A 22,404-nucleotide genomic window follows, 5' to 3' on the forward strand; every position below is an offset into this window, starting at 1 on the left:
AGCCGCTGGGTGAGATCATCAGTGGCTTTGGTGTGAGGTACCAGCTGTACGCTGATGACACCCAGCTGTACTTTTCCACGGGCCCCCCCAAGGAAGCTATCAAGTGCTGTCCCGGTGTTTGGAAGCCGTACGGGTCTGGATGGGGAGAAACAGGCCCAAGCTCAATCCCTCCAAGACGGAGTGGCTGTGGATGCCGGCATCCCGGTACAGTCAGCTGAGTCCGCGGCTGACTGTCGGGAGCGAGTCATTGGCCCCGATGGAGAGGGTGCGAATTTGGGCGTTCTCCTGGATGCACGGCTGTCTTTTGAAGATCATTTGACGGCCGTCTCCAGGAGAGCTTTCCACCAGGTTCGCCTGGTGCGCCAGTTCGCCTTTCTAGACCGGGATGCCTTGTGCACAGTCACCACGCCTTGTGACGCCTCGCCTGGACTACTGCAATGCTCTCTACATGGGGCTCCCCTGAAGGGCATCCGGAGGCTGCAGTTGGTCAGAATGCAGCTGCGCTGGTGATAGAGGAGCCCTCGTGGCTCCCAGTGACACCTATCCTGCGCAGGCTGCACTGGCTACCTGTGGCCTTCGGGTGCGCTTCAAGGTGTTGGTGAGCGTCTTTAAAGCGCTCCATGGCATAGGGCCGGGTTACTTACGGGACCGCCTGCTGCTACCAAATACCTCTCACCGACCCGTGCGCTCTCACAGAGAGGGACTCCTCAGGGTGCCGTCGGCGCGACAATGTCGTCTGGCGACACCCAGGGGACGGGCCTTCTCTGTGGGGGCCCCCGCCCTCTGGGACGAGCTCCCCCCCGGACTTCGTCAACTTCCGGGCCTCCGAACCTTTCGCCGCGAGCTCAAAACTTACTTATTTATCTGCGCTGGACTGGGTTAGTTTTTTAAGTTATGGGTTTTTAAATGGGTTTTACTTCCAAATTTTAATTATGGCCAATTTAAATAAGTTTTTTATTAGTATTTTAATTGTATGTATTGTGCATTTTACTTGGCTGTGAACCGCCCTGAGTCCTTCGGGAGAAGGGCGGTATACAAATTTAAATAATAAATAAATAATAAATAAATACTGTATTAGCCTAAGTATTCCAGGCAAGGAAGTAAAAGAATATTCACAAAAACAAAGATTAAATGACAACTGAACAAGAACTCTGAAGAAATTCTAAAATAGGGTAGAAAAAAAGGAGATTCCTCCTACTGCCACAAATGAAATCTAGCCTAATTACAGCTGCTCTCAGACAAATATTAAGCATCTTTTAATTCAAACTCTTGATCACTTGTTTCTGATACAAAATGTGGTAAATTGTGGCACAGCATTCCAGGCCCTGAATTATATAACAGTTGTCAGAAAAGAAGGGGGGGGGAAATGATCAAAAGGCTCTCTGAATTGGTGTTACTAAGTGTAAGCCTCCAACCTTAATACCTTTTTATTTTCCTGTTGAGTTTGGCTTTGTTTTCTGTCTACTGGCGTTTGCTCAGAACGCATCCGATGCCTGAAGACAGGTTTCCATAAAGGAGAGTTAAGAACAGCTGTTGCTTCTGTAGGAGACAATTCTATTTCACTTCCTACTCCTGAGGAGAATAAACACTAAGTTAGAATAGCAGAGGCTTTATCAAATTTAATATATTTTAAGATCACAGTTTGTAATCTATATTTATAAAGATCTCTATAAAGTAGAAAACGAAAAGTAAATTCACTATAAAAGCCAGCCAATACATATAAAATGTTAGAAATTGGCACTCTTTGCATCCTTGCTCCCATTCCTTCTGAGACGCTCAATATATGCATTCAGTGTTGCCATAGGTTATACTCCCAAAGGTGCTTTTTCAGGAGGCAACTGAACTTTCTTGTTTTTTCTTTTGAAGACATTTCGCTTCTCATCCAAGAAGCTTCTTCAGCTCTGACAGGATAGTGGGGAATGGAAGGATTTATATTCCTTGCAGGCAGCTGGTAATTTGCATCCTTCTAGAGGGTTGTTGAAGCACTTGGAGGTTTATCTATGTCCTCAGGGTCACCTGAGTAGTGCTCCTGGTTCCTGTAGTCTGCAATTTTTTTCCTCTGGAAATCCATTCCTGCTCCCACACCATTCAAAGGGTGTTCATCCCAAATTGTATAGCTAAAACATCTGTAGAGATTCCTAGTCACCCAAGTCATGGTTGTCCCAAAGGTGCTTTTTCAGGAGGTAACTGGACATCATCATCATCACCATCATCATAATCACAACAACAACAACAACAACAACAGAGTTGGAAGGGACCTTGGAGGTCTAGTCCAACCCCCTGCCCAGGCAGGAAACCCTACACCATTTCAGACAAATGGTTATCCAACATTTTCTTAAAAATTTCCAGAGTTGGAGCATTCATAACTTCTAGAGGCAAGCTGTTCCACTGATTATTCTAACTGTCAGGAAATTTCTCCTTAGTTCTAAGTTGCTTCTCTCCTTGATTAGTTTCCACCCATTGCTTCTTGTTCTACCCTCAGGTGCTTTGGAGAATAGCTTGACTCCCCCTTCTTTGTGGCAACCCCTGAGATATTGGAACACTGCTATCATGTCTCCCCTAGTCCTTCTTTTCATTAAACTAGACATACCGAGTTCCTGCAACCGTTCTTCATATGTTTTAGCCTCCAGTCCCCTAATTATCTTTGTTGCTCTTCTCTGCACTCTTTCTAGAGTCTCAACATCTTTTTTACATCGTGGCGACCAAAACTGGATGCAATATTCCAAATGTGGCCTTACCACGGCATTATAAAGTGGTATTAACACTTCACATGGTCTTGATTCTATCCCTCTGTTTATGCAGCCCAGAACTGTGTTGGCTTTTTTGGCAGCTGCTGCACACTGCTGGCTCATTCTTGTTTCTCCACTATCCTGTCAGAGCTAAAGAAGCTTTCTGGATGAGAAAACATCTTCAAAAGAAAAAACAAGAAAGTCCAGTTGCCTCCTGAAAAAGCACCTTTGGGACAATCACGACCTGGATGACTGAGAATCTGTACAGACATCAGTTATGGTGCTCTTTTTGTTGGATCTTGGATTTCATGTCAGACCAATACTTCTTTGGGGAACTACAGTGGCTAAGGAAAAATAAAGCATCAGAGGATAGATATCCCTATTCTAATCCACTTTCTAGCAAAATTATTATTTGTTCCTTTTTTGTCAGGATGAAGTGTCCCCCAGCAAGGCTTACAACTCAGTGAGGGAGGGAGGGAGAGGGGGGAATGGAGAGGGAGGGAGAGAGGGATGCACATCACTTCAGACAAGATAATCCTTTGAGAATAAATAAGTGGGTGGGATATGGAAACACAGAAGTTTTAAACAAATTTAGACAAACAACAAATTCAGCTCTGATGTTTGTTTTAAAGCACATTGCTTAGCTTTTCTTCCCTTGTCTCCTAAATGTACAGGCATTTTAAAAATAAACCTTGAAAATAAAAATTGCAAGTCAGCAATAGTTTTCGGCTGTCTCAGATCACATCCATCTCCCATCTATAAAAACATCAAGAATTTGAAAATGAAGAAGTTTTAACTATTAATGACTCACCCTGTGAAGATTTTAACACCATACTCTGTGAGGCAAGGCGCCCCATTAGCTTGGCCACAAGAAGATGCAAATCCAGGACCCAAGAAATGTCAACATCAGGCAATCCATAGGCCGTGACAGAGAACTTGTAGCCCCACTCATTATTACTGCTATCAGAGTGAAAGAGAAACTGCAACCGAGGACCAGTTTTGAAGGTCACTTTCTACAGAACAATAAAACAGCCAGATTTTTGTAGGTGTTAACAGGTCAGAAGAACAAGTTAAGATCAGATATCAGGGATAGGAATGACATCAATATGAATTTCTTGCTTAGAATCTGGGGATTACTCACCTTGGGCCATTTATCTGTGCCAACTTTGGTATCGTAGCGAGTTTTGGCGCCTTTGGCATCAGTAAACTCCAGATAATCATACCTACATTTTTTTTGAAGAGATTAAAAGAACAAGTCTTAAATGGGTTAATTTTGGCACCTCTGTGATTAATCTGGAAAAAAAGGCATGCAACTGAGCCACAAGACAATTTCTTTATTATGGATATTGGCCACCAATGCTGCTGAAGAGAAGACCCATTATGATGCTGAAGGAAAACAGAAAGTTGATACGGAGAAGGGAGTTACATAGCTGGCAGAAGGCTCCACTAGCAGGATAGCAGAAAGCCTACTCTCCCCAAGAATGTTGCTGAAAAGTTGCCAAGTGAGTTCTGGGGTGGTTTTTTTTTTTTTTTTACAAATTAGGACGTGATCTTGGAGATACAGAGGACACTTGTCTGAGATGTTTCGTCATGTTTTATACCTGGCCTGGGATCAGGCCCCTTTTATTTGATCATTGCCTTGGTAGTCCCAAAAATGCTTTTCAAAAGCAACTAGACTTTCTTGGGTTATTTTCCCTTGAAAATATTTCGCTTCTTGGAGGAGAAGAGAAACGTTTTCAAGGAAAAATCCAAGAAAGCCCAATCGCCTTTTGAAAAATCATCTTTGGGACAACCATGACTTGGACGATTGAGAACCTCCATAGACCTTGCCTTGTAGCAGCTCTTCCTCCTGTTCTTCAAGGCCATTCCCTCTGCCCTCTACAAGCACCCTAGTCAATATCTCACAGTTTTTAACTAGATTAAATTGAAGATGTCACTTACTCCTATAGGTAAGTGACCACTTGGATGCAATAAACTGCAATCCCTACAAGAAACTGACTACAACAATATATGGGAGAAGTTATAACATGTGAGACAAATGTTATTGTTCAAAACCATGCATTCATCTTCTTACATTTGGTTCTAGATTTAAAATTTCTGACTCTTGAAGAAGCAGAGTCCTAGAACTGGTCTTACCTAAACAATCTAAGAACCACCTGTTTTTTACAGTAGCTTCAAGAATGCAGCTAATAAGGTCAAAAGGAAATGTCAATCAAAAAACATCAATACAGGATTGATCAACTTGCCTCCGCTCTGTTTCACATCTTTCGTCAAACTCAACTTCAAAGGAAGTTGCTCCTGGGCACAGGAAGACAGTAACATCATGGCAATTGTTATCATAGTTATGGGGAGATTCTGTTGTCCATGTCCGTAGTACCACTGGCTGCTCCTGCTGCCAGCTTTCTATACCCATCTGACACAAATAAAACCACAAAGGAGGAGCAGATATTAGTTAACTCTCTGAAGCTTTTTCTAGAAAACAATTGTGATCACTTATGCAGTGGGCACATGGAAAATTAATCCAGACCCTCACTTTAGATCCTGACTTGTCTGATAGCCATGAGCCTGCTCGCTCAGGGATCTGTTTCTCTAATTTAAAAGCTGTATCTGACTTTCAAAATTGGATTTTCCTAAACTGGTTAACAACAAATTTTCATATGATTGAAAATCTGTGACTCAAGAAAAGCCTCTGTAATGCTTTACAGATTTTGGCACATGCTTTAAGCAGGACAGAGAAATATCAGCCACAAGTAGCATAGCTGTAAAAATAGAGCAGTACAGAGCTAAGACTCATTTAATGACTGAATAAAAACAGAGTTCTCAGTGCTACTCCAGCTACAAGAGACACATTTTTTGGATACTTATTTTTTCATTCAGAGCTTGGTAAAGTTTACAAAGTACTCACTCTTCCTATTTTTCCCCAATATAATATTAGCATGAGGTAGGTTGAACTGGGAAAAAAAACTGACGGGCCCAAGGAGACTATGATTCAGAATAAACTAGAAACTGGGTCTGTCACTCCTTATTTAACATATAAGCGACTACCTCATACTTTGTCCCAGAATCTCTCTATGTCTCTGAACTCCCAGGAATGTACTCCACATATTTTCCTGGTCTTAAAATCTTTTAACAGCCTATCAGCATTTTACAACAGATCCTGGAATGAAACAGGTAACCAAAAAGCTGAGATACCAGAAGAATGTGTTCTAAATGAAGATAAGAATTTCCTCAGTACCCAGAAGCCTGCAATCTACTGAAGAGCTTCACTATGACTTCTTATCCAGTGTTAGTATTACAGTTCCAGCATTTAATCAAAAAATGAAATATTGTTAAGCATTTGTATTTTTTTCTCTCTCAGGTTACCTTATTCGGACAATTTTCAGACTCTGCAGACAGATCATTCAATAATTTTGTCAATGTGCCAACATCCTGCAGGAGGCTCCCATGGGGGATGTCTAAAATGCAGAAATCCTGCAGAAAGATCATCTAGGGAACACAACGCATCTGATGTTAACACTTACAAAAAGAGGCACCAAACTGAAAAAAGGTAACTGCTATAGGAACTCATTCAGCTCACTCACCAGCTGACGGACTACCATGGCAAAAACAGAGTTGCTTAATTTTTCCACAGTGGTTTTCACACTGTATTGAGATAGGAGAGACTCTAAAATTGTCTTAATATTTGATAGGAACTGTTGCACATCTAGACAAAAAAAGAGCACAAGGCAACAGTTAAAGGAAATATCAGCAACAAGATTCTGTCACTGGGTGTCCACTAACTATATTGGATTACATCTCTTTTCATTTTCAAACAGACTGACACATACATCACTTTAGGGAAGCGTAGCCTAAATTGTTGGTGAGTACTTATGATTATTACCTCAGATACATTACTCACATTTTGTAAGGATTTCTTTGGCAAGACGTTTAGATGCTGCATCACTGCCTTTAAGTTGCAAGTAACACCAAGACAGGAGGCTACCCTGTACTGACCAGAATAAGGATGAGAGAACAGGGCCAGTATCTTGCAAGACAATGTCCTTCATCAACATTTCACACTGGGGAAAAATCAGTTAAGTTCAAAGCTGTTAGAAATCAAAACTAAAAATGAAGCAACTAGAATAAAATACACACCTTTTTCTTGGCCTAAGTGGGATCACATTTTCTACTTGGGGACCAGAAGAGGTATGGAACCAATGAGCAGATAGATACTTTTCAGATACTTTCCCCTGCTTCCTGGGATTTTAGAGAGTTTAAGAAACACAACCAGTGCTTTAATATTGCCTGCCCTTTAATCCTTGCCTCAAAATTAGCATCTCTCAGACAGATTTGAGAAGGGTTCCAGGGTTTTTAAGAGATATAATTTCAATCCCTTAAGGTCCCCCACAAGAAATCTGTATCCAAAAATTTTAGTCTCATTTTCTCAGAGTATGCCAGGTGCAAATGAAGTCTTAAGAGATTATTAACTGTGAGCTGCCGCTCCTGAATTAGAACAGTTAACTAACTGGAGGAATGGACCTTCAACATCACATTTCCCCCATTTTCTGCCATTTATTATTTTTCAATGCATCAACATAACAGAAACTGTACTTTTGAAGTCTAAGTGTGACATCAAGAATAATTAAGCAGGCTAGACAATCTTTTGGCAATCAACAGCCAAACCTGACTGAGATGAAGGGATTGAGGATCATAAAGTGGGTGAGATAACATCATATAAGTAGTTTGGAAATGTTATTTAGGGTTTTTTTAATCATTAAGTTTAACTTGATGTCCAATCAGAAATCAAAATGAAAGCAGTTTGCTGGCTATCTACCATTTTAACTTGGTCATAGTTCTTTCAAATATGTGTAATTATAATTAAGTAAATTTTAAATGAAACCAAATCAGTTTTCTGCTGGTTCTTTCTCCTGTTTTGGGAAGGGCAATGCTTAATGCAGATCTCAAATGTTAAATGTGACACTTCACCCAGAAAAACTAGGCATCCTTACTTCACCATTACTTTACAACCTACAATAGATGGTTTAATTTAAAAATGGTGTAAAATAGTGCTATTATATCAAGCAGAGCTTATTACTAAACACATACAAAGTTTCTGTTTGGCTTTAGTTTTATGACTAACAAAAACTCAGTTCTAATGGTAATTCAATGTGCCAGTAATTTCTGCAAATTCAATCAATACTGTCACATCAAGAGTATTTATTGGGGGGAAAAAACCTGATACATCTGTTCTGCAACAATTGGAACATATTGTCAGAAGTAGCTTTCACAGACTTCCCAGAAATAATGTGTATATAAATTATCATTTCTATATGGAAAAAAATATTTTAAAAAACTACAACCTCTTTTGACATCACCATCAGGAGAGTGTTCATCACTGTTAGCACTTGAGTAACATCAACATCTGCAGAAATTCCTTTATCTGGTAACAGCAGAAGTCCACCTGGATCCTGATCACTGACAAAGAACATTTCCATAATAATATATTGTTAATTACCTAATACTCTAGAACAGGGGTGCCAAACTTTATTTCATTGAGGGGCGCATGAGGGTTGTGTTTGCCCTCAGGAGCTGGGGAGCATGGCCGGGGTGGGCGTGGCCAGCTCAACATTGCTCATGTCGGGGCGCCTGTGGTGGCCCAAGCACTCTGCCAGGGAAAACAGGCTCCTGAGCTCCATTTTCGGCTGCCTCGGCCTCCTGCAACTCTCTGCCAGTGAAAATGGAGCTTGGGAGGATTGCATGGTATGGCAGCTGGAAACGAAGCTCTGGAGCCTCTTTTCGCTGGCAGAAGCACCGCAAGACAGACCTTCATTGTTTCCAGGGTGGCCCCATGGACCAGATCTCAGTACCCTGCAGGCTGGATCCGGCCCTTGGGCCTTTAGTTTGACACCCCTGCTCTAGAACATCCATTTTCAAACAATTGGAACTAGCAACTGGTTAATCTTTAGAACAGTGTTCCCCAACCATGGCCACTTCCAGGCATATGTATTTCAACGGCAAGAATTCTTATCAATGGCCATGCTGGCTATGGAATTCTGGGGATTGAAGTACACACAACTGGAAATTGCCACGGTTGAGAAAAACTGCTTCAGATAATGCAGAATTCAGCCACCCCAGCCAGTATGAGCAATAAAAATAGGTACTAGGATCTATCATTCAGCCCATTTGGTTAGTGGTTATCACACTAGGCTAGAAGGCAAGAGAATGTGAGTTCAAGTCTCACCTTAGCCATGAAAGCCAGCTGAGTGACCTTGGGCTAGTCAGTCTCTCTCAACCCAACCTACCTCATAGATTTGTTGTTGTGGGGACAATAGGAGTAGGAAGGTGTGCTAAATATGTTCACCACCTTGAGTTATTTGTAAAAAATAATAAAGGTGGGATAGAAACAAATATATGAATGGCTGCAGGTTCTAAAACAGAGCCATGTGTTTTTCAATCCTTATGGCCACAGTTTATCTTTTTAAGTACCATAATTCAGATGAAGTTCCTATATTAACCTCTATTTTTTTTATTGTTTCCTGAACCAGCAATCTCATTCTGACGATCTGCAGGTTCATACCACAAAATGCCAGATTTGAAAATGTTAAAAGAAGTGCCAATGAGATAATTCAATCAAGAAATGCAAAGTTTAGTTTGCTTACCTAAAATAAGCACAAAGTGATTTGAAAGTAAGTTGCACAGATGGCTTGTGTTTCTGCTCTGTAATATTATTCTGTAGAATAGAAAAGGCTCTTTTAAAAATAAATCTCACAAATATACACTTTTGGCAACAGAAAAAATAAGCCTCAAAGGATTGTCGGGTAGATGCAAAATGGCAGTGACGGAATCTACTTAACTAGATAGTGTTATTTACAATGAACATGTGCAAGATAAAATAAGAGTTAATAAATATTACAACCAATAAAAATGTGTTGCTGGTAGGAAGGAAGGTTGAGGTAAATTGGACACAAGATGCATGTATGGAAAGAATCTAATTTTAAAAAGTAGTTTTATGTAACAGATACAACAAAAGCTACATTTCACCGATCGAAACGACATACCAGCATTGCAAAGAGCTGCTCCCGCCTGATATGTCTATGGGGGAAAAAGATGGCTGCTCCATTGAGTAATGTGTTAGTCACTTCCTGCTTCAGAGTCTTCAGCGGTGTGGACTCACTGTCACTGTTAACAACTGTGTTGTTAAAAAAGATAAAAATATGCTGACCTAATAAACCGTTTTGAATTCCAATTCCTTTTCCTGCTGTTTCTATTCTAACTTCTATTGTAATCTCATCTCATACAGATACTCCTCAGCTTACCATCGAGCCCAAAATTTCTGTTGCTAATCGAAGCAGTTGCTCAGTGAGTTTTGCCTTACTTTACAACCTTTCTTGCCACAGTTGTTAAGCGAATCACTGAAGTTGTTAAGTTAGTAACACACAGCTGATAAGTGAATCAGGATTTCCCCATGGACTTCCCATGATCCTGGGATGTTAAAACTGTCATAAATATGAGCCAGTTGCCAAGTGTGTGAATTTAGATCATGTGACCATGGGGATGCTACAACGGTCATGAGTGTGAAAAATGGTCATAAATCACTTTTTTCAGTGCCGTTGTAACTTCGAACAGTTACTAAACAAACTGTTGTAAGTCAAGGACTATCTGTATTTCTTCTTTTCTTTAAGACCCATCTAGGGAACCAATTAAGGGTATCTTTGTTTTGGGACAGTCCACAATTTGTATGCAACGATTTCAGCAGCTGTACTAATTTGTGATATCTGCAAAAGGCTGGAAACTGCTATGACAACTCCCACATAAGAAGAAATTGGCTAATATGAAGTGGCTTAGGATTCAACCTGGATGAAATGAGGCTTAGGCTCCAGCAAATAGGAGATTAAACAGAAATTCAAATAAAGATTAACAGATATTCTTATACACAAGGTCCTGCTTTTTTTTTAATTCTGTGAGTTAAGAAGGAACTGACCGCAATAAGAAGGTAGTAGGGAGACTATAAATGGGTGAACTTCAGGTACAGTTAGTTTTCCTCCTTCCCTAAACAGAAAGTAAACTCAACTCCAAGTGTCAGTCATCTTGGGATCTGAGATTAGGTATCTGTCATGGAATAAAGGATCAGTATGAGATCCTTGTTCCCAGGAATTTCATAGCAGGTGCATTCCCTCTCCCACAACTCCTCGAAGAATTGCCAGCTACCCTGCTCTATAAAAGCTTCGTATTATTATATTAAAGGAAGAAGAAGTCGCAACTACACTGGATTGCAGTGAAAGATGAGAAGAAATACCTTCACACAAATGTTTATAAAGTTCCTCTGCTGCTTCTGTACTTTCAAGAGTTGTTTTCTGAGCAGCTTTCTCAGTCTTTGCAGCCTTGGGATCTGATGTAAGCATTGAGAAACAACTCTGAAGAAGCTGTAAGAGCACAGCCTGGGCATCAATGCATTCTTCTCTTGGGCTACAAGGAGAAGCCACAAAACAATTGTCATGAAACGATGGTTAAGTCGGTAATTCAGTATTTAAAAAGCTTTCTCTAAACATAACCAAGGGACGCGGTGGCTTAGTGACTAAGATGCTGAGCTTGTCGACTGAAAGGTTGGCAGTTCAGCGGTTCGAATCTCTAGTGCCGCATAACGGGATAAGCTCCCATTACTTGTCCCAGCTTCTGCCAACCTAACAGTTCGAAAGCACGTAAAAAATGCAGGTAGAAAAATAGGGACCACCTTTGGCGGGAAGGTAATAGCGTTCCGTGCGCCTTTGGCGTTGAGTCATGCCGGCCACATGACCACGGAGACATCTTCAGACAGCATTGGCTCTTCGGCTTTGAAATGGAGATGAGCACCACCCCCTAGAGTCGGGAATGACTAGCACATATGTGTGAAGGGAACCTTTACCTTTAAACATAACCAAGCCTAGAACCTTACGTTGTGTAACTTTCTATATGCCAATCAGCAGAAAGTCTTTGTAACACTTGTTTGTGGAAGTTAAGGCCCTGTGTAATACAGAGTTCTGGAAAATCCAATACTTGCTTTAGATTTTTATTTTTCTCAACTGTACATTGATTTCCTTTTAACAACAGCATTGTGCCTGCTGATAATGTGATTTATCATTTATTATAACATACTAGTTTCACGTCTTCCAATCAGCTGATCTGTTATACCCAATAGGACACTGTGATTGTATTCACGTATTTGACAATAGACCAAAGCTGAAGGTTTTGTTCACTATTAATTACCACTGCAATGATAATCCAACATTCAACTAACTGCACTAATATTTGTTTAGTATAATGGAAAGGGACCTACTTTTGGTGAAGTTTACTATAAAAATTCCAGAAAAGCTTTAAATCCAGGCCTGTGAAGTCCAGATATGATTTATATCGTTGACCACTTTCCTTCTTCTGAACCTATAAAAGGAATTACTAAATAATAAAATGGAAAAGAATTTGATATGAAATAGATTTTGCTGGGACAGAAAGCACAGCTTTTAAATAGAATCAGCGGGAACTGATTTTGCATGCACTTGGTGACCTGCTATTTGCTGAAATGGAATCCAATCCCTGAAAGTTAATTGTTAATAATAATAATAATAATAATAATAATAATAATAATAATAATAATAATAATAATAATAATAATAATAGTAGTTAATAATAAATCCGAAAGACTGAAATGGATCATATAGTTATGCACTTGTCATTATCTAAGCTATACCATCTAGTTATTGAGTACTTTTGAAGTCTATTCAAATGTTAGGATAATCGAGTCTAGTTGTCATTAGGAGCTGCATTATCATTCTAGATCATCTCTTTCTAATCAGACCCCACTGCTGCACCCAACTATGATAGAAGAAACTCAGAGATTTAAACGCAACTGGCCAAATAAAAATGCCTCAAATTGCAAATCTCAAATTTTGAAGAGAGTCCAATCTCACTCCAGTTAATAGCAATAGCATTTAGACTTACAGTATTTTTCGGTGTATAAGACACACTCCTCCCCTCCCCCACAAAAAAGGCGGGTAAAAATGTCTGTGCATCTTATACAGTGAATGTTGCTGAAGCCCCACCTACCTGCCATTCCCCACCCTTCAGCCTCTGGCTCCCAACAAATTACCTCCTTGCAGCAAACAGCAAACAGCCTGTCAGTTTCAGCACAGCCTAATTTAGCACAAGCAGCTGATTGGCGGTTGGATCAGCCTCCCGGACTACCGCCTATCAGCTGTTCCAGGCTGCAGGGATCACTACCGCCTGTCACCGCCCATTACTGCTCCCACCTATCACCACCTCTGTGCATCCTGTTTTTGGCCTCCGCACGTCTAGTTTTTGGCCTGTTCCAGGCGGTGGGGATAGATGGCAGCGATCCCCGCTGCCTGGAATGGGCCAAAAATGGAGCATGCGGAGGCCGAAAATGGGGTGTGTGGAGGCGGCGATAGGTGGCAGCAGCAATGGGAGGTGACGGGCGGTGGCAATCCCTGCAGCCTGGAACATCTAATAGGCGGTGTTCCAGGAGGCCGATCCAACTGCCAATCAGCTGCTTGTGCTAAATCAGGTTGTGCTGAAGCTGACCAGACTGTTTGCTGCAAGGAGTTAAATTGCTGGGAGACAGAGGCAGATTGTTTTCCCTTGTTTTTCTCCCCAAACGCTAGATGTGTTTTATACTTCGGAGCGCCTTATAGTCCGAAAAATATGGTATATACCGCTTCAGTGCTTTACAGCACTCTCTAAGCAATTTAGAGTCAGCATATTGCCCTCAACAATCTGAGTCCTCATTTTACCAACCTCGGAAGGATGGAAGGCTGAGTCAACCTTGAGCCTGGTGAGATTTAAACTGCCAAATTGCAGGTAGCTGGCAGGCAGTAGAAGTAGCCTGCAGTACTGCATTCTAACCACTGCGCCACCACAAAGTTCCTTTATACAGAATGGGTTTCAGAATTCATACAGAATGGGTTTTATTGAAAATTTGCACCATTTTATATTGTCATTCTTACAATATCCTTTGTTTTTATGAGCTTATTAAAACTTGTTGTCAATATGTCTTTACAAAACACTCTACAGAATACTACATACCAAGTCTTGTGCAAGTTGTTGAATGAAGGACAGAGTTTTTAGAAGAAGAGTCATCCCACAGACGGAATCACCATTTAGTCTGTCACATTCCCTACAGATTTTGTTTCTGCTAGGTTCTTCGGATGCTGACCGGATATAACCAAAGATACTTAAGCCTTGTACTCCAAGCCGTTCAGCTTTCTCTTGCCTGGTGCATAAGAACTTTATCATCAAGTACTAGAAAAGAACAGAAAACAATCATGAATCTTTAACAATTTTCATTGGAGAAAAAAAAAGACTAAATTGTTTCACACTAAGTTTTACAAACACAATTAGCTATGCTGTTTGATACATTTTCAGTTCTTTTAATATCAACATATGAGTCCTAAATCCCTAAGATGAAAATTTTTGATTCAGGTCATTACAGAATAGCTTCTTTCCTGTTGGGGGTAATGCCTTTAACACAATGCCTGTTGCAGCGTTTAGCATGCATCTAAAATAGCGTGTGACTTTTTACATTAGATCAGGAATTACCATTAGATCAAGGTACTTAAGGCGCGATTAGGACCCATTTTAGGGAGGGCAATCATTAGGGCTTTAAATATCTTAAAACTTTGCAATAAGTAAGGTATACATTTTCTCCTTAAATTGCTATCCAAAACCCTGGGAAAAAAACAACAAAAAAGGCTAAACTATGGGACCACCCACAATGGACAGATATAAGAGAAGCTAATAGGACATTTGTGGCCCCAGACTACACCTCTGCTTTAAAGCTATAATTTGTTATGAACAAATATATATAGATTTATTCTATTCACAGCAACAACATAACAGTCCCAAATATAAACAGTTCAAATTGCACAGAATAACAGTCATCAAATTGAGATAACAATGGAAAAATTAAAAAGCAACCATGGAATGATGCTGCTGTTTGTAATGCTGCCTTTAGCTCGATGTGACTGAGATATCTAACAGCAAATTAATGTACCTACCATTAAGCCTGATCTATAATTCATATATTTCTTAGATTAGTACCCTACCTTTATTTCTGGATAACTCTAGAAGATGTAAAAAATGCTTCTGCCTCTTACTTTTCCCATAATGACAACTTAGTGAAGTGGATTGGATAGAGAAAAAATTAAGTGGTCCAAAGCTACCCCAACAGCTTTCACATCTATGAGAGGACTACAATCCATAGTCTTCCAGTTTCCACTTTCTATTTCAGCACAACTGAAACAGAACTACTACATTAAGACTCAATCTTGGTACAGTCCTTCTTAGCAATGCCTAGCAATAAAGTTGAGATATAGACCACATTCATTTAATATAGATAGACAAAGCTAGCCAGGATTTTGGCTTAACTAGGAACAAGGAATGAACTGAAGCATTGGCCCAAATGGCTCCTTCTGACAATGGATGTAGCTAACTACAGACACATACTCTGTGGTTTGTTTATTAAATCATCTGAATCAGAAAGTCAAGATCACAACTGGATCTTCCTGGAATGTGCCTGGCAATCTCTGTGCTCTTCCCTTCCCCCCCAGGTAGGACCAAACACCACATTAATACTCTCTATCTACAGCAGAGCACATCATACCAGACACCGGTCTTTCCTGCTATAAGGTAGGATAAGTTTCTGCTGTAAGACAGGAAACATTGGAGATATTTAATAATATGCAAACCAGTATGTTTTTCTGTTTGTTTGACCTCCAGGACTTTTGGTTTGGCTAATAAGTCCAACCAAGAAGTTATATGCATCTCACTGAACCATCACTTAACCCATAAGGTAGTAGATTACTCTTTTATGTCTGGATATGTGATAGAATGAGAGACAGTATGGTACTTTCCTTAATTGTAAGAAAGCACCGGGTGACTTTGGGCCAGTTACTCTCCCTCTCAGCCCAGTTCCTGTTGTGGAGATAAAAATGAAGGAATACCCCCCCCCCCACAATTTATCTTGAGCTTTCAGAGGAAAGACGTCATGTATATATCCATAGACAAAGAGACGGTCTGTCTGTTTTACCTTAGATATTCTACACTGCTGCATTTTGACTTCTACTTCATCCCATTCCTCTTCCATTTCAAACCATCCAACAGGATCTTCCTCTCCAAGTTCATCACATACAGTGCTATTTCTGGAAAACAGGCAGTATTAAAATAATAATAATAATACTTTATAACAACTTACCTCCAGAGGGCTAGAATAAAGTCTTCCCAGTACTGAACATTTTTTTTTTGCATTTATATCCCGCCCTTCTCCGAAGACTCAGGGCAGCTTACACTATGTTAGCAATAGTCTTCATCCTATTTGTATATTTATATACAAAGTCAACTTATTGCCCCAACAATCTGGGTCCTCATTTTACCTACCTTATAAAGGATGGAAGGATGAGTCAACCTTGGGCCTGGTGGGACTAGAACCTGCAGTAATTGCAAGCAGCTGCTGTTAATAACAGACTGCATTAGCAGTCTGAGCCACAGAGGCCCCTCTGGGGAAGATTCAAAGGAATGGAAAGACTGGCTGAATAATCAAAAAGCATTACTATGCTAATGACAGCAAGGCATGCCCAACTTCCTGCTCAGTGCAAAAATCCAAACTAAACCATCTACAATTAATTTCTATTTTGTCTTGAACACATTCTGTGAAAACCCACCAGTTCTCTGCATAATGGGTTCCACTGCCACACTGCTTTTACTGTAAGCAAGAATTTTCTAATATTCAGTTGTAATAATAACTAAAATAAATTTCTCCATATCCAGCATTTTGGGATTATTCAAACAGGTTCTCTCCCAAAGATGCGTTTTTAAGAGGCAACCGGACTTTCTGTTGTTGTTTTTTCCTTTGAAGACGTTTTGCTTTTCATCCAAGAAGCTTCTTCAGCTCTGACTAGAAGGTGGGAAATTGATGCCAGCCAGTCAGAGCTGAAGAAGCTCCTTGGATGAGAAGTGAAACGTCTTCAAAGAAAAAAACCAGAAAGTCCAGTTGCCTCCTGAAAAAGCACTTTTGGGACAACCATAACTATTTGCAGCCTTCCCAGCCAGTTTCCAACAAATGATGACAATGGGGGAAGCCAGATTCGCCTAACAGCCTTGTGATTCATTTAACAACTACACTGATTCACTTAACAATCATAGCAAAAAAATCATAAAAATCAGGCACAACTCGCCTAACAACCACCTTGTTTAAGCAATGGAAATTCTGGTTCAAATTGTAGTTATAAATCAAGGACTACCTGTCATTTCTAAGGCATTCGTGGTTATCATTCCTTTTTAGCATGATTTGTGTAGCACGACAAGAAGCATGGACTAGATCTGATCTTGTGGATTAGTTGGTCAAATGTGACACATGAAGCTGGAATTGACTGTTGGGATCGTGTCTTCTGTCCCAACGGACTGCTATGAAAACAGATGTTTTCAGGGAAACGTCCCAAGTCAAAGAGTCTGCATAGAAAGCCCCAGAGCCAGTTGTTGGTCTTTTCAGTTAAAAAGAACAAGTGAGCAGTGATAGGCTAGGCTTTTGTCTACTGAGCTCCTGGGGAGTTACTGTCAATGAAAGAAGCTTATAGGCTAACTTAGTAAAAGGCAGCTTAACATAACGTGTTAATGAGGCACATTTGTTTTAATGCTTTACCTTGTTTTTAGGAAGTGTCGGAAATCCTCTAGTTTCCATTTGTCATAGCTCTCAAATCTTTTGAAATGCTCATCTGCATGAAATTTATCTGAAGAGGAATTGTAAGCAAATACCAGTCCGCATCGGGCTCCAATTGCTCCTCTCCGCACCTGTGAGATAGAAAAAGGATGTTTAGCGCTGCACAAACCAAAAGGAGAAAAACTAAATGACTCTTCTGAGATTAGCTCATATAAACGCCATACAACCTTATTCTATGTAAATAATACTCTTCTCAACTTTCAAGTTGATTTGAAAGTTGAGCATTATCTAATTCATTCATAAAAGTAGAGGATACAGATATTCACTGCTTGTTAATTTCATCATCATCATCATGATTTTAGGCATTGCCTATTCACTGCAGGATGAAGGCCTCTTCTGCATGTTTCCAACCTATATGGTCCTGAGCTTTCTTTTGACAATTGGGCTCACAATACTTGCTGATGTCATCAATCCATCTTGTTTTAGGTCTCTTTTGTGCTTTTTATCAAGAGGAATGCCTTTTATGACTGCCTTAGTCCACCTGCCATCAGTCCTTCTTACTACGTGACCAGCCCATTTCTATTTCAATTCTTAAACAAAATATTATTATTATGGGTTCCCTACTCCAAAAAAACCCCATTTCTATTGTTAATAATTTATTGTTTGAAATATATGTTCTACAAACTTGTTTTCCCCATTTTTTAATATCAGGCTAAATTTTAAAGCTTACAAGAAGCTAAGTGAGCAAAACTTTATCTTACTGATAAAGACCATGCAATTAAAAACAAAACAAAGAGATTCACAAAGAAGCACATTCAGACCTTTATTCTGATTTGTGTGACCTGAAAGGCCGATTCTGTCCCAGTTGAGAGAATGATGCTGGCCTGTCTTTTTCCGGTCTCTGTCAGGAAGCCTTTAGATAAAGCAGAATATGCAAGAACTTATCTGGAATGTTCAGAACAAACTTTTCCACCTTGATACATGTTTGCTTGAGACTATGCAATTGGTGTGCACATTAATTAAAACTTAACTGTGTCTAAGAATTAAGTTCGCAATTTGAGTGTGCTCTTAGAACTTGCTTTATTCCTGATGACTGGCTAGTGTATAAAATGCAAAGATGATCCTCATTTAATGACCACTCATAAAGTGACTATTCAAACTTACAACAGCACCAAACAAATGATACTTATGATCAGTCCTCAAAGTTCTGGGTGGATGTATGTTATGTGATCACAATCTCAGTGCTCTATGACTAGCTCACATTTACAACATCACAAGTGTCTCATGGTCATGTTATCACTGTTTGTGACCTTGATTGCTTGGTTCCAACAAGCAAAATTAATGGGGAAAACCAGGAGGAGTTTGCAAATGGCACCTATGTGATGTTTCAGGAATTGCCTAACAGCAACAATCATAAGTTGTGTCATTGCTGTCACTAAGCAGCATGGTCATGTGCAGTTGTGCTTTATGACTGTGTCACTTAGTGATGGAAATTCCAGCCCCAATTGCTGTTGTTGACTGAGGACTACTTGTATTTCAAGCCACTGTTACACATCCCCAGTTCTACTGCAATATGCTGAAGAACATCTAAAAGCTTTTGGTTCTTCATAAGATGTCTGAGAAAATGCTTTACAAGTGCCTATTATTTGGCATATTGCTTTTGTTTCCAGCCTCAGTTCAAATTGCCAGCTTTTACCACCATAACAGTGAATAGTTTATGATAAGTGAAAACCACTTTCTACCGTGATGATGGCTGTCTTGTGACATGTCACACTACATGTCACACATTTGTATTGTTGTTTGACATCATTGCTCTTTTCTGTTTATTGGGTTTTTAATTTTCTGAATCACTGTTTTATTGTACGGCTCTTTGATATCTCTGTCTGAGGCAGAAGAGCAAGATGGATATGTTTGAGTTAAAAATGAGAATCAAAGGAGGACCTTACCATCTCCTGTCCATGGTTCCACGAGCATATTTTCAGGTCCTGATTTGTCTTCCTTCCCTTTGACATCACAAGCTTGCAGAGTTAGCTGCAGGGCTGTTCCTAGAAAAAGCAGAAAAGCTTTATGAAGAGACACAGGGTGCCCAATTGAGTCTAACTGAACAGAGTGGGATGAGAAAGAATAACCTCTACTCTTTCAGCTTAAGTTCACAAGGATGACTCCAGATCCAACATTTGCAAGCAGAAGTATGTGATTGAAAGGAAAAAAAAATTCTTCCCAATATACGTTCAACAGTATAAGTGCTGCATTATACTGACTGTTCAAGAAACACTTATACAGGTAGTCCTCAACTTATGCCCATGATTGAGCACAAAATTTCCATTGCTCAGCTAGACAGTTGTTAAGTGAATTTTGCCCCATTTTGCAATCTTTCTTGCCACAGTTAAGTGAATGACTGAAATTGTTAAATTAGTAGCACAGTTGCTAAGTGAATGTGGTTTCCCCATTGACTTGGCTTGTCAGAAGGTTGCAAAAGGTAATCACATGACTCTAGCACACTGCAACCGTCCTAAGTACATGTCAGTTGCCAAACAGTCGAATTTTGATTACATAACCATAAGGATAGTGCAACAATCGTAAATGTGAAAAACGGCCATAAGTCACTTTTTTCAATGCCATTTAACTGCGGTCACTAAATGAACTGTTGTAAGTCGAGGAATATATGTGCATTCTTCTAGTAAGCTGTTAAACTGAGTGAAACAAAGGAAGGTAAATAACTGGGGTTTTTTCCCACAACAGATGCTATGGGAAGTAGTCACCTTCAGGGGAAAATGGGGAGGAGAATCAGGTACAGATTTGCATGCAAAAGACTGAATTAAATTCTACTACTACAAAAAAATTATTTGGCTGACTCACTGCTCAGAAACATCCTGATCGCTTGACTCCATGAAAGTCAGCTTAGCACAGAGCTTAAGGTGTTCAACTGGGATCAGAATCATTTGGGGGCTTGAGAAAAAGAGTGGAAAAGGGGTTAGAGCTTCTGAGAGACAACCCTCTTTCGTTCTCATCCTTAAACCTCTCAACACGAGGGGGGGGGCACACAAAATGTCACTCATGATACTTAGCACAAAAATCTTTCATTTTAGCTTTCATGGTTGTAGGAAATGGGAGTATTAAAGGCGGGAATAGAAATGACTGGACTTTCAGAGGCCTCCCACATTCATTCCCACCTTTAATTTGCTCCCAAATATCGTACCATACAGTATAAAGTGAGCCATCTTGCCACTGGATGTCATCAGTATAATCTCAGAGATGTGTGGGAAGCTGGAAAACTTCATGTGGCCAATAGGCTGCCTACCTGTGTTGTGGTTTGTGGACTGTGGAAGGCTAGCAGAGAAAAAAACTCCTGCTGGCAACAATAGGTTAATCTGCCAAAGTTTGGCACAGAGTGGACTGAACATCCCCAAACCCAAAGTTTCCAGTGATGGTTACCATATTTGTAGAGCAGGTTTTGCCTGACTGTAGCCATGGAAGTAATTAGAGAAGCAGCCTTATAAGTAGTTTCCATGTGGCCAGCAATTGTGCAAAGTGAATTCAATACTTTGGTCAGGCTCCCTCTGGCCAGAGAAAAAGCTAGCAGCGTAAGTTCTACTTCTGGAGAGGCACAATAACTGGAATGAAAAAAGAAAGTTTAAATTTAAAAAAACCTTGCAATTTATTCTACCTTGCCACCATCCTCCCCCTTTTTATATTCTCGCGTAATCCTTATCATACCTGGTAATTCCCAGGAGAAAATTGTCCACTTCTTCCAAAACATTGGAAGATAAGAAACTTGAAATGTCTGTGGAGCCTGGAGACAGAGACAGAGGTGGCATATGTTGCAATGCCTTCCTAGAGGGGAAGAGAAAGGCGGCCATCAGTAATTGCCTCAAGCCCATCACAAAAAGACAGCCACAATGGGTAATATTTGCCCAAGAATCTGGCAACAAAGGAACAAGGGACTTAATTACATTTGCCTTTTCTTTGTGTTTTAGCAACCTCTGCTTGTTTTTAGCCACTCAGATTCCTGAAAGCAGATCGTTAATGAATACTCGGATACCTGCCCTGTAACAGGCTCAATCACGAGAGCTTATTCTATGGAGAATTCAAGGAAATTAAGTTCTATGAGAAACAAAAGCATCCTGGCTTGCGATCAAATTGGTTTAATCCATGCCATCCAGTCCTGGGATACACTTCTTAGTATTTTCCTAAAGGTGCATTTAAAAATTGGCTGATCATCAACATGATTACCTATAAAGTAGCATTTACAGTATATGGACCTTGAATCTTTTGGCCACTAGGCTAGCAGTTAATATCTTTAGGTTGCCTGCAGTTTTTCCTCCACTCCATGGAGGCAGGGAAGAAAATAGTTAGTGATTCAGTTAATTGCATAACTTTATACAATTTTATTTTTGAAAGTAATAGCTTACAGTTTTTAAACTGTTTTTGAGTTTTAATTTTCATTATGATGCATAAAATAATAAAGTATTTTAAAATCACTTAAAAATCCTCATTCGAAAATGGAGATTTTATTTCATGAATCGCATTGCTTCTAAGGCAGAAAAACCAGCAAAGGATAACTCATCTGATTTTCCTAACTTTTATTTTGTACAAAAGCAGTTAGATATTGCCTGATTCATTTTGAAGCCGGTTTATACTACATTAATAAAAGTGAAGCATGTATTTATAAAATTTATAGGCTGTAGGACTATGGGCAGCAGGAAATTGTTCCAAATCAACTAAGTTTATTTTATATTTTAAAATCAAAGATTTTAAATCAGTTTTTTGCATTCCTGGATTAAATATATTTATATGCTGTCATTCAAAGTTCCAACCATAAACTGCAGAGCAACCTTTTTTACCTGAATGCTGTTTAGATGGGTAAACCAATTCCCATATTTGCTCAGCCAGCATGATTACTGCTGAGAGTTAAAGCCTGTAAGGTGTCAAATTTGGGGACGGCTGACCTGGTTGAATACCAAGGTTAAATGTGAATATGGAAGAATACTGTTC

General features: G+C 39.8%; 1 protein-coding gene across 1 annotated transcript in view; it reads right to left on the bottom strand.

The window, feature by feature from the left end:
- The window catches only part of ZZEF1 (zinc finger ZZ-type and EF-hand domain containing 1), an 81,135-nt gene that overhangs the window by 41,541 nt on the left and 17,190 nt on the right, over positions 1 to 22,404 (bottom strand). Inside the window, exons 7-25 of the mRNA XM_058164416.1 lie at positions 21,127 to 21,243; positions 20,845 to 21,023; positions 19,356 to 19,454; positions 18,231 to 18,322; positions 17,392 to 17,540; positions 15,784 to 15,895; positions 13,782 to 13,997; positions 12,022 to 12,122; positions 11,005 to 11,174; positions 9,767 to 9,897; positions 9,368 to 9,438; positions 8,069 to 8,183; positions 6,628 to 6,787; positions 6,311 to 6,432; positions 6,093 to 6,215; positions 4,976 to 5,142; positions 3,871 to 3,952; positions 3,541 to 3,742; positions 1,424 to 1,572 (exon numbers count right to left, since the gene is read on the bottom strand). Coding sequence (XP_058020399.1) covers positions 1,424 to 1,572; positions 3,541 to 3,742; positions 3,871 to 3,952; positions 4,976 to 5,142; positions 6,093 to 6,215; positions 6,311 to 6,432; positions 6,628 to 6,787; positions 8,069 to 8,183; positions 9,368 to 9,438; positions 9,767 to 9,897; positions 11,005 to 11,174; positions 12,022 to 12,122; positions 13,782 to 13,997; positions 15,784 to 15,895; positions 17,392 to 17,540; positions 18,231 to 18,322; positions 19,356 to 19,454; positions 20,845 to 21,023; positions 21,127 to 21,243 — 2,557 coding nt within the window. The remainder of the gene's footprint in view (positions 1 to 1,423; positions 1,573 to 3,540; positions 3,743 to 3,870; positions 3,953 to 4,975; positions 5,143 to 6,092; positions 6,216 to 6,310; positions 6,433 to 6,627; positions 6,788 to 8,068; positions 8,184 to 9,367; positions 9,439 to 9,766; positions 9,898 to 11,004; positions 11,175 to 12,021; positions 12,123 to 13,781; positions 13,998 to 15,783; positions 15,896 to 17,391; positions 17,541 to 18,230; positions 18,323 to 19,355; positions 19,455 to 20,844; positions 21,024 to 21,126; positions 21,244 to 22,404) is intronic.

The sequence above is a fragment of the Ahaetulla prasina genome, chromosome 1 (assembly GCF_028640845.1).
Source record: "Ahaetulla prasina isolate Xishuangbanna chromosome 1, ASM2864084v1, whole genome shotgun sequence".
Classification (NCBI taxonomy): domain Eukaryota; kingdom Metazoa; phylum Chordata; class Lepidosauria; order Squamata; family Colubridae; genus Ahaetulla; species Ahaetulla prasina.